The 13,398-nt window shown below is 36.3% G+C and overlaps 1 protein-coding gene across 1 annotated transcript in view; it reads right to left on the bottom strand.

Annotated features, from left to right (window-relative positions):
• Nucleotides 1–13,398, bottom strand: part of LOC128534524 (NACHT, LRR and PYD domains-containing protein 12-like) — a 149,829-nt gene that overhangs the window by 121,947 nt on the left and 14,484 nt on the right. Inside the window, exon 3 of the mRNA XM_053508978.1 lies at nt 1,221–1,337. Within this exon, the coding sequence (XP_053364953.1) occupies nt 1,221–1,337 (117 nt within the window). The remainder of the gene's footprint in view (nt 1–1,220; nt 1,338–13,398) is intronic.

Genomic DNA, 13,398 nt, shown 5'->3' on the forward strand with positions numbered 1-13,398 from the left:
CACCCATCAATACTGCTGCTAATAATAGTGGAACACAACATGAGAGTTGAAGACGGTACAGGACGATGCTATAATAATGGAACATAAACATGAGACATGAAAGAGTTCATCTGATGCAGAAACTTACTGAAATGTCAACTCTTCTTAAAGCAGTAGAGACTTTCTATTCTGTAGTGACTTCAGTCATTTTAAACACTTCTAACTAATTAATCACCAACTGACTGTTCCAGTGTAATCCTACAGTCACTAAAGCTTCATGTGAGAGACACACTCCATGTAGACACGTCTCTGATAGAGCAAACTGTCAACACATCAACAACCAGGTGACCATGATGTCATAGACAAAGGGAAGGAGTTCACCAGGAAAATGGATCTTAGGTCATCAAAGAGAAAGAGAAATGATTGAGTTTCTGTGAGAACTGTAACAGTCAGTTTGGTCTCATCTCTGATATCAAAACACTTTACACACCTCTCAATACTGCTGCTACTGATGCTGTAACAACACGGTCTTAGAGAAAGGGAAGTTCACCAGGAAATGGAAATTAGCTTCACCCTTACAGAGAATCACAAATGGAGACTTTGAAAGGATTTTATAGTTTAAAGTGAACTTTTTCAGTTGTTTCCAGGAGACGATCATCAGAGAGACAGAGGAATAATTCACTTTCTGGGATGAATTTTAATAGTAATTTGTATCTTACCAATCAAATCAAAAACACTAGAGAATAATCGACCTAATTACTACTAAGTGTGTCTTGGAGAAACTGGTTTAAAATGAAACAGATATAGAGTGTTTTATGTTCGTGAGCTAAATCACACCGTAGTCTATTAGAATAGAGTTTAATATCGCCGGGTATACAGTAAGAGCACAAGGAGAGCATGAGGGGGATAAATAGTGCAGAATACAGCGCCATCTATTGTGTCTTCCTGATATGGCACTGTGGTTTTCTAGACCAACTACTGCACAAATATTTTTTATTTATAATAACAGAATATTACAGAATTCAAGTCTCTATTACTGCATCCAGAGTTTCATAGTGTTTGAGTGAAAACAACAAAATTACAAACAATTATAAATTCTGTTAAAACTGACAGTACGGGGAAAAGTTCTGTAGAACAGAGTATTACATACCATGATAATAAAATATTAATGTCAAGGTTTATCCCAGAATTCCCCTGTAACTGTGACTTTAACAGTGACATTAACAGTGAGGAGACGTTACCTGTGTAGAGGTGATGAAACTCCACCACTAAAATTCTCAGGAGGCTCCATAGACACAGCACTCTTCATGGAGACACCGCTGGGTGATGGGGATCCTCGTCTGTTTCCATAGAATTCACTGTACAACATTACAGACAGTCCTTTAGAGATTTATATTCACTCTTTACTCATTTTAACTAAATTCTTAATTTAGCCGCGACTTTATTTTACTTATAATGAACAGAGTAACATTTTCATGATAAGTTGTGACTGACTTTTTAATGTTGGTAAAACGTCTAAATAAGTTTTTTTTCTTTTTATCCTTTTTGTAACTTCATAGATTTGTATGAAAAGTTAAAAATAGATGCAGGATTATTTTTAATAGTCTATATAAAAATGCCTTTCTAAACGTGGGCTATTGTTGCTCACTTACAATATATGTTGATTAAAATAAAAAAAATGCAAACCAAAAAAATTAATAATTTAAATGTTTGGGCTCGGGATGTTGAGCCGACATCGTGATCCTCCTCTTTAATTTCCTGCGTCGTCTAATCAGCGCCCAACCGCACGCATAAAGTTTTCCAGGGTGCACGGGCAGAAGTAGACTAATGATCATAAATGCGTCGAGAAAAACAGCAAGGAGACTGACTCTGACCTTTTTAATAATTCATTTGATAAACTTTGGCTGTAATGATGAAGGTGATCATGTCATTATGATAATGCGCCAATAATTCAGTTTCATACGAATTACATAATCTGAAATGTGTTTCATTAGCTTCTTTACGATTCTACAGGGGGCGCTCTAAACTATTCACACATTGGCATCAGGTTGAATAAACAGTTAATGTGTTTTGAAAAGAGACAAATCCACAACTAAAATCCCGAACTTCAGCCAGGACGATACTCCACACATACAGTGACTGTGAACCCTGAAGTAGCTGTCTGTATAACAAACCCTGCTTGCATTTTCCTGTCTCACATCAGATTTGTACTAATTTGTATTATTAATAGCTAAAGTATTATATTTACAAGAGTAAATACATAACACATTTTCCCCTAATTTAAAGGTCTTAAAATTGTGACAAAATCAATTTCGAATAGGGACGTGATAATATTGTATCTGATGTATCACTGGTGATTCTCATCCCTGTTAATTTCTTCTGCTTTTTTATTTACTGTTAAATAATTACACTAGTTATTTAAGTTAAAGCATCGTATCATCACTAAATACTGTTACAGTATTATAAAAATACCTCACCTAACATTACTGCTGCTATTGATGCTGTAACACTACATGAGTGTTGATAACTGTACAGGTCAGTGCTATAATAATGGAAAACTCATGAGGCGTGTCTGAAAGAGTTCATCTGATGCAGAACTTCTGCAGGACTCATCGCTGTGTCACATCATAGACTACAGGATAACATTTAATATTGCTGGGTATAAGAGACCTGGAAAAGCAGGAGGGGGATATAACAGGTCCTGTAGGTCTATTTGATGTTCATCACCCCTCTGAAATGTAATACAGCGCCATCCACTGTGTCTTCCTGATATGGCACTGTGGTTTTCTAGACCAACTATTACACAAATATTTTTTATTTATAATAACAGAATATTACAGAATTCAAGTCTCTATTACTGCATCCAGAGTTTCATAGTGTTTGAGTGAAAACAACAAAATTACAAACAATTATAAATTCTGTTAAAACAGACAGTACGGGGAAAAGTTCTGTAGAACAGAGTATTACATACCATGATAATAAAATATAAATTTCTAGGTACAGAATTCCCCTGTAACTGTGACTTTAGCAGTGACATTAACAGTGAGGAGACGTTACCTGTGTAGAGGTGATGAAACTCCACCACTAAAATTCTCAGGAGGCTCCATAGACACATCACTCTTCATGGAGACACCGCTGGGTGATGGGGATTCTGGTCTGTTTCCATAGAATTCACTGTACAACATCACAGACAGTCCTTTAGAGATTTATATTCACTCTTTACTCATTTTAACTGAATTCTTAATTTAGCCGCGACTTTATTTTACTTATAATAAACAGAGTAACATTTTCATGATAAGTTGTGACTGACTTTTTAATGTTGGTAAAACGTCTGAATAAGTTTTTTTTTTTTATCCTTTTTGTAACTTCATAGATTTGTATGAAAAGTTAAAAATAGATGCAGGATTATTTTTAATTGTCTATATAAAAATGCCTTTCTAAACGTGGGCTATTGTTGCTTACTTACAATATTTGTTGATTAAAAAAAAAAAAAAGTAAACAAAAAAAATTAAATAATTACAATGTTTGGTCTCGGGATGTTGAGCCGACATCGTGATCCTCCTCTTTAATTTCCTACGTAGTCTAATCAGCGCCAACATAAAGATTTCCAGAGCGCACCGGCAGAAGTAGACTAATGATCATGAATGCGTCGGGAAAAACAGCAAGAAGACTGACTCTGATTATTTTAATAATTAATTATCGTCATCTCCCCAGCAGTGGATGCGCCAATAATTCACGTTTCATACAAATTACATGATCTGAAATTTGTTTTTCATTAGTTTAAATAAAAGCAGACATTTCGTTTCTACACATAATTTTTTTTTTCACGGCATATACACACAGAGTTTCAGTTTATTTTCTGACGCACTTAAATTCACCAAAACCGATACAAAACAGCGAATCTTATAAAGTCTTATAGAGTTTATGTAGCTTATAAAGTTTTATTATATAGTTTTTGCACATTTGTCTCACAATAACTTTGACACACTTTTTCTGATATACAGTCGTGGCCAAATGTTTTGAGAATGACACAAATATTAGTTTTCACAAAGTTTGCTGCTAAACTGCTTTTAGATCTTTGTTTCAGTTGTTTCTGTGATGTACTGAAATATAATTACAAGTATTTCATACGTTTTAAAGGCTTTTATCGACAATTACATGACATTTATGCAAAGACTCAGTATTTGCAGTGTTGGCCCTTCTTTTTCAAGACCTCTGCAATTCGACTGGGCATGCTCTCAATCAACTTCTGGGCCAAATCCTGACTGATAGCAACCCATTCTTTTATAATCACTTCTTGGAGTTTGTCAGAATTAGTGGGTTTTTGTTTGACCACAAGTTTTCAATGGGATTAAGATCTGGGGAGTTTCCAGGCCATGGACCCAAAATTTCAACGTTTTGGTCCCAGAGCCACTTATTTATCACTTTTGCCTTATGGCACGGTGCTCCATTGTGCTGGAAAATGCATTGTTCTTCACCAAACTGTTGTTGGATTGTTGAAAGAAGTTGTTGTTGGAAGGTGTTTTGGTACCATTCTTTATTCATGGGTGTGTTTTTGGGCAAAATTGTGAGTAAGCCCACTCCCTTGGATGAGAAGCAACCCCACACATGAATGGTCTCAGGATGCTTTACTGTTGGCATGACACAGGACTGATGATAGCGCTTACCTTTTCTTCTCCGGACAAGCCTTTTTCCAGATGCCCCAAACAATCGGAAAGAGGCTTCATCAGAGAATATGACTTTGCCCCAGTCCTCAGCAGCCCAGTCACCATACTTTCTGCAGAAGTTCAATCTGTGACTGATGTTTTTTTTTGGAGAGAAGTGGCTTCTTTGCTGCCCTTCTTGACACCAGGCCATCTTCCAAAAGTCTTCGCCTCACTGTGCGTGCAGATGTGCTCACACCTGCCTGCTGCCATTCCTGAGCAAGCTCTGCACTGGTGGCACTCCGATCTCGCAGCTGAATCCTCTTTAGGAGACGATCCTGGCGCTTGCTGGACATTCTTGAACACCCTGAAGCCTTCTTAACAAGAATTGAACCTCTTTCCTTAAAGTTCCTGATGATCCTATAAATTGTTGATTTAGGTGCAATCTTAGTAGCCACAATATCCTTGCCTGTGAAGCCATTTTTATGCAACGCATTGATGGCTGCACGCGTTTCTTTGCAGGTCACCATGGTTAACAATGGAAGAACAATGATTTAAAGCATCCCCCTCCTTTTAACATGTCAAGTCTGCCATTCTAACCCAACCAGCCTGACATAATGATCTCCAGCCTTGTGCTCGTCAACATTCTCACCTGAGTTAACCAGACGATTACTGAAATGATCTCAGCAGGTCCTTTAATGACAGCAATGAAATGCAGTGGAAAGGTTTTTTGGGATTAAGTTAATTTTCATGGCTATGGACTATGCAATTTATCTAATCACTCTTCATAACATTCTGGCGTATATGCAAATTGCTATTATAAAAAACATAAGCAAGAACTTTTCCAATTTCCAATATTTATCTAATTCTCAAAACTTTTGGCCACAACTGTACACCCAGAGTCTGTTTTCTGGCTACGCTACATATAATAAAATTTAAAGGCTCACTGTGTTAATATTTACTTTGCTTAAATTCGATATACATTTAATGTAAATTCTAAATTAGTACTGTAGTTTTTGTACTGTGATTGTAAATTCGTTTAAATGTTTCACTTTTATTTATCTGCTACCACGTGAGCTGCGGCTCATTAATCTTTGAGAGAATGAACTAAGTCTATAGTCTATAGTTAAAGCGCCACTTAGCGGTAAGGTCAGGAAACGCACACCCCTAATGACATTGCTGCAGGAGCTGCGGCGGTAAAATCATTATTTTGGCTGAGTACCATCTGTAGATTTATATGAAAAGTTAATGACAAAAATACCTAGACACAGTTGGATACTGTTGTTTTAAAATAATAACTACACTGTGACCAGTATGATATATTAATGACGTCATCATAATTGTATATAAAACTAAATAATAATAAATAAATACAATTATAGGGAATATGGGGGGGGGGGGAGGGATGAAATTATTATTATTTTTTTAATTCAGGTCCTGATTTAATTTCAGGCTTTCACTAAACGCATCAGTATGAATGAACAGTTAATAAAAAAATAAAATCCCTAACTACAGCCTGGATGTGACGCCAGTCCATTACACACAGAGACAAGTTATATTAGACAATCCACCTACCTGTCCATGGGTACAACCATCCAAGGCTGAGTAAACCTACACAGACAAGAGGAGAACATGTGAAACACCACACATACAGTGACTGGGAGCTCTGGAGCTGTGAGACAGATACTGGTACTTTATTAAAAGAACATTTATTTAGGAATTCAATACACATTTCTGTCAGTCTGCAGGTACTTTCATTATCTGTCTGTATGACTTCAAATATTTAAATAAGGGTTTCATTTTCCTGTCTTAATTATAATTATATTTTCTTTATAATTATTATTATTATTATTATTCATAACATTAATAGCTGTAGTAGAAGTTTATAAGACACATGCTTAATTTGTCTTCAACGTCAAAATTATCACTGAACAAGTACACTAGTCGAGGCCGGCTCTACACAGGAGCAAGAGGGGGCAGCGCCCACTCAAATAAATGTCTTGCCCGCTCAAAACACAATTTTGAAAATGTTGAGAAAGGACATGTTAATATACTCACAGAATGAATATATTACAAGCTGATAAAATGATCTGCAGTAGCGGAAAAATCCGCCGAAAAAGGGACACTACTCAATACGGTATTAGATTTCCCTCATGTCTCTGTCCCTCTGCTGTGGGTATTCATTCACAGGCTGCAGCACACGCACACACACGCGCGCACACACACACACACACACACACACACACACACACACACACGTCCCTGAGCCCTCGGTAAACATCATTGTAGAGTGGATTGGAGAGAAAAGAGCTGTTCATTTACTATTAAAAAATAACAAAAAATTTGAAATATAAAAAATATATAAAAAAAAAAAAAAACATAATATGATCTGTTCTATAGCCCATCTGCTTTAACTTTGTTTTTTTTTTATTATTCTAAGACAACCTTTCAGTTTTGTAAATATTCTAGTTATAATGTGTTAAGTCTTACTTTAGGTTAAACGTTTTTGAGAATTAGACCATCCAGCTAAGATAAATGTTATGTCGTTGATTGATAAAATCTGGATTAAGGATATTTTATTTTATTTTGTTTTATTTATTTAATTTTTATTTTTCAGTTTCCCCCTGAGGGATTGCCACCTTATTGTGGTCAGGGGGTTTGCGTGCCTCAGTGACCTTAAGATCTATACCAGCAGGACTTTAGTCTTCAAGTGGGACACCCAAGTTGGACAGGTCTGAAGGTAGAGACCTGACAAAGTGCATTCCACTTCTCCAGGCTTCTGATGCAGCTAACAACACAATTCAGCAAGGATAATACTGTTACTATAAGCACAGGGGGAAAAACTGTGCTCGAACATGATGTGTACACATGATGCCCCCTTCATATTTCTGCCTGTCTAGAACTGGCCCTGACACTAGTTATTTAAACAGTGTCGCCAACTTGGTGACTTTACTTCGCTATATTTAGCGAGTATTCAGATCCCTCTAGCGACATTTTTTAAAAAGCGACTAGCGACTTTTTCTTGTGTTACTGGAAACTTTTGGAGACTTTGATGTGTCCATATATTTTAATATATATAAAACAAACAAACAAACAAAAAACTGTACTCCGCCAGATTGTCTCTTTTGGGTCACCAAAGCCAATTCTTGCTCAAATGATCTCAAATTTTAACATGATGTGTAAAACTAAACAAGTTTTATGATGGAGATGAATCGGGCGTGCCAGTGATAATATGAAATGTCTTAATATCAACTTAAAATATTATAAAATATTATTAATAAATACATTTAAAATCGAAATCGACACCTGGGTATTGTAATAATATACAAATTGTAACTAATTTCTTAATTTAACAAGAAAGTAATTTTACACAAGTCTAACATGTCACTGAGTCAGAGTTTAACATGTTCATGCTAAGTTGTGACTGCTAGTATTTTTATTGATAGTTAAACCTCTGAATAAATAATTACTCATATGTACTGATTTCATATTTTCCTATGAAAAGTGAATCACTAAAATATCAGACACGGTTGGATACTGTTTTAATTCCAGTTATTTACTGTATAGCTGGTATGGCATAAACCCATCACTCTGAATAAAAAAGTCATGTGTTCTAAAGAGGCAATTTTTTTTTAAAGCGTTTTAGACATTTATAAAGAAACTTTCTAAAAAGATTTCTAAACATTCCAAGCAGACAGTAAATCAATACACCTTTCTCTCAGTCTGAAGGTCCTTTCACTATCTGTCTGTATGATTTACAAATATTTCCACCATGTCTCCACTTTCCAATCTCACATCAGAGACGTGCAGAGTTTTATTATTAATAGCTAAAGTATTGGATTTACACAGCACACCTTTAAAAAAAAAAAAAAGGTTTAAAGGTTTTAAAATTGGAACAATCAGTTTGGAATAGTCACCTGACTGGTGATAATATTGTATCTGACACATCACTGGTGATTCTCATGTCTGTTAATTTCCTGTTATTTTTTTCAATTACTGCTCAATAATTACACTAGTTATTTAAGTTAAAGCATCGTATCATCACTAAATACTGTTACAGTATTATAAAAATACCTCACCTAACATTACTGCTGCTATTGATGCTGTAACACTACATGAGTGTTGATAACTGTACAGGTCAGTGCTATAATAATGGAAAACTCATGAGGCGTGTCTGAAAGAGTTCATCTGATGCAGAAGTTCTGCAGGACTCATCGCTGTGTCACATCATAGACTACAGGATAACATTTAATATTGCTGGGTATAAGAGACCTGGAAAAGCAGGAGGGGGATATAACAGGTCCTGTAGGTCTATTTGATGTTCATCACCCCTCTGAAATGATTATAGCGCCATCTACTGTGTCTTCCTGATATGGCACTGTGGTTGTCTAGACCAAATATTCAACAAATATTTTTTATTTATAATAACAGAATATTACAGAATTCAAGTCTCTGTATTACTGCATCCAGGGTTTCATAGTGTTTGAGTGAAAACAACAAAATTACATAAAATTATAAATTCTGTTAAAACAGACAGTACGGGGTAAAGTTCTGTAGAACAGAGTATTACATACCACGATAATAAAATATTAATTTTAAGGTTTATCCCAGAATTCCCCTGTAACTGTGACTTTAACAGTGACATTAACAGTGAGGAGACGTTACCTGTGTAGAGGTGATGAAACTCCACCACTAAAATTCTCAGGAGGCTCCATAGACCTCGCACTCTTCATGGAGACACCGCTGGGTGATAGGGATTCTGGTCTGTTTCCATAGAATTCACTGTATAACATTACAGACAGTCCTTTAGAGATTTATATTCACTCTTTACTCATTTTAACTGAATTCTTAATTTAGCCGCGACTTTATTTTACTTATAATAAACAGAGTAACATTTTCATGATAAGTTGTGACTGACTTTTTAATGTTGGTAAAACGTCTGAATAAGTTTTTTTTTTTTTAATCCTTTTTGTAACTTCATAGATTTGTATGAAAAGTTAAAAATAGATGCAGGATTATTTTTAATTGTCTATATAAAAATGCCTTTCTAAACGTGGGCTATTGTTGCTTACTTACAATATTTGTTGATTAAAAAAAAAAAAAAAAAAAGTAAAAAAAAAAAATTAAATAATTACAATGTTTGGGCTCGGGATGTTGAGCCGACATCGTGATCCTCCTCTTTAATTTCCTACGTAGTCTAATCAGCGCCAACATAAAGATTTCCAGAGCGCACCGGCAGAAGTAGACTAATGATCATGAATGCGTCGGGAAAAACAGCAAGAAGACTGACTCTGATTATTTTAATAATTAATTATCGTCATCTCCCCAGCAGTGGATGCGCCAATAATTCACGTTTCATACAAATTACATGATCTGAAATTTGTTTTTCATTAGTTTAAATAAAAGCAGACATTTCGTTTCTACACATAATTTTTTTTTTTCACGGCATATACACACAGAGTTTCAGTTTATTTTCTGACGCACTTAAATTCACCAAAACCGATACAAAACAGCGAATCTTATAAAGTCTTATAGAGTTTATGTAGCTTATAAAGTTTTATTATATAGTTTTTGCACATTTGTCTCACAATAACTTTGACACACTTTTTCTGATATACAGTCGTGGCCAAATGTTTTGAGAATGACACAAATATTAGTTTTCACAAAGTTTGCTGCTAAACTGCTTTTAGATCTTTGTTTCAGTTGTTTCTGTGATGTACTGAAATATAATTACAAGTATTTCATACGTTTTAAAGGCTTTTATCGACAATTACATGACATTTATGCAAAGACTCAGTATTTGCAGTGTTGGCCCTTCTTTTTCAAGACCTCTGCAATTCGACTGGGCTCTCAATCAACTTCTGGGCCAAATCCTGACTGATAGCAACCCATTCTTTTATAATCACTTCTTGGAGTTTGTCAGAATTAGTGGGTTTTTGTTTGACCACAAGTTTTCAATGGGATTAAGATCTGGGGAGTTTCCAGGCCATGGACCCAAAATTTCAACGTTTTGGTCCCAGAGCCACTTATTTATCACTTTTGCCTTATGGCACGGTGCTCCATTGTGCTGGAAAATGCATTGTTCTTCACCAAACTGTTGTTGGATTGTTGGAAGAAGTTGTTGTTGGAAGGTGTTTTGGTACCATTCTTTATTCATGGGTGTGTTTTTGGGCAAAATTGTGAGTAAGCCCACTCCCTTGGATGAGAAGCAACCCCACACATGAATGGTCTCAGGATGCTTTACTGTTGGCATGACACAGGACTGATGATAGCGCTTACCTTTTCTTCTCCGGACAAGCCTTTTTCCAGATGCCCCAAACAATCGGAAAGAGGCTTCATCAGAGAATATGACTTTGCCCCAGTCCTCAGCAGCCCAGTCACCATACTTTCTGCAGAAGTTCAATCTGTGACTGATGTTTTTTTTTTGGAGAGAAGTGGCTTCTTTGCTGCCCTTCTTGACACCAGGCCATCTTCCAAAAGTCTTCGCCTCACTGTGCGTGCAGATGTGCTCACACCTGCCTGCTGCCATTCCTGAGCAAGCTCTGCACTGGTGGCACTCCGATCTCGCAGCTGAATCCTCTTTAGGAGACGATCCTGGCGCTTGCTGGACATTCTTGAACACCCTGAAGCCTTCTTAACAAGAATTGAACCTCTTTCCTTAAAGTTCCTGATGATCCTATAAATTGTTGATTTAGGTGCAATCTTAGTAGCCACAATATCCTTGCCTGTGAAGCCATTTTTATGCAACGCATTGATGGCTGCACGCGTTTCTTTGCAGGTCACCATGGTTAACAATGGAAGAACAATGATTTAAAGCATCCCCCTCCTTTTAACATGTCAAGTCTGCCATTCTAACCCAACCAGCCTGACATAATGATCTCCAGCCTTGTGCTCGTCAACATTCTCACCTGAGTTAACCAGACGATTACTGAAATGATCTCAGCAGGTCCTTTAATGACAGCAATGAAATGCAGTGGAAAGGTTTTTTGGGATTAAGTTAATTTTCATGGCTATGGACTATGCAATTTATCTAATCACTCTTCATAACATTCTGGCGTATATGCAAATTGCTATTATAAAAAACATAAGCAAGAACTTTTCCAATTTCCAATATTTATCTAATTCTCAAAACTTTTGGCCACAACTGTACACCCAGAGTCTGTTTTCTGGCTACGCTACATATAATAAAATTTAAAGGCTCACTGTGTTAATATTTACTTTGCTTAAATTCGATATACATTTAATGTAAATTCTAAATTAGTACTGTAGTTTTTGTACTGTAATTGTAAATTCGTTTAAATGTTTCACTTTTATTTATCTGCTACCACGTGAGCTGCGGCTCATTAATCTTTGAGAGAATGAACTAAGTCTATAGTCTATAGTTAAAGCGCCACTTAGCGGTAAGGTCAGGAAACGCACACCCCTAATGACATTGCTGCAGGAGCTGCGCCGGTAAAATCATTATTTTGGCTGAGTACCATCTGTAGATTTATATGAAAAGTTAATGACAAAAATACCTAGACACAGTTGGATACTGTTGTTTTAAAATAATAACTACACTGTGACCAGTATGATATATTAATGACGTCATCATAATTGTATATAAAACTAAATAATAATAAATAAATACAATTATAGGGAATATGGGGGGGGGGGGGGAGGGATGAAATTATTTTTTTTTTTTTAATTCAGGTCCTGATTTAATTTCAGGCTTTCACTAAACGCATCAGTATGAATGAACAGTTAATAAAAAAATAAAATCCCTAACTACAGCCTGGATGTGACGCCAGTCCATTACACACAGAGACAAGTTATATTAGACAATCCACCTACCTGTCCATTGGAACAACCATCCAAGGCTGAGTAAACCTACACAGACAAGAGGAGAACATGTGAAACTCCACACATACAGTGACTGGGAGCTCTGGAGCTGTGAGACAGATACTGGTACTTTATTAAAAGAACATTTATTCAGGAATTCAATACACATTTCTGTCAGTCTGCAGGTACAGTGGTTAATCAATCGGAATGTAGGTCCTACCGTCGCCGTGCTCGGCGGTACCGTTTGGCTTTGTGCGTTTGCTGGCTTTTACCGTTGAGTGGCGCTATATAACTACAGGCTGACGCCTCATGCCTTAGTTCATCCTCCGCTGGATTAATGAGACACAGAGTTTTAGAACAGCACGTAGTAGCGGATAAAATCAAGTAAAACATTGTAGTTAAACAAATTTATAATCACAGAACTAAAATGACGATACAAATGTAGAATTTAAATTAAATTAAATCTTATTAGGATCAAATTTAAACAAAATAAATGTTAACACAGTGAGCCTTTAAATTTTATCACGTGTAATTAGAAAAGACGCGTGTAGGGTTTTGTGTCGTCTTATATCTTGTGTTCTTTAAATTTATAGTAGATTTATTAACTAAAATAAATGACCATAAAAATTATAACATTGTCAGGACGTTCTACTGCGTCAGCTGATGTTGGTCATTCAGCCCCGCTTGTGTTTGTGCATTATTATAAGAATGAAATGCAGTAGACTGTTATGATCTGTAACGGATTCGACCCATGTTGCACGGGCGGCACCATAAAGCACGGACACGAGGCGAGGTCTTACGGGAAAAGGGTAATTTATTTAGGTAAAATGGGGAAGGAAAGTGTTGAAGGAGGGAGAATGGAAAGAAAGGGATAAAGATTGTGCATGTGCAGTTCCGGGGGCTGTGCCACACTGGCATGCGGGCACACAGCTGATGCTAAGTGTTGGTGCGAGTG

Source organism: Clarias gariepinus, chromosome 12 (assembly GCF_024256425.1).
Source record: "Clarias gariepinus isolate MV-2021 ecotype Netherlands chromosome 12, CGAR_prim_01v2, whole genome shotgun sequence".
NCBI lineage: Eukaryota > Metazoa > Chordata > Actinopteri > Siluriformes > Clariidae > Clarias > Clarias gariepinus.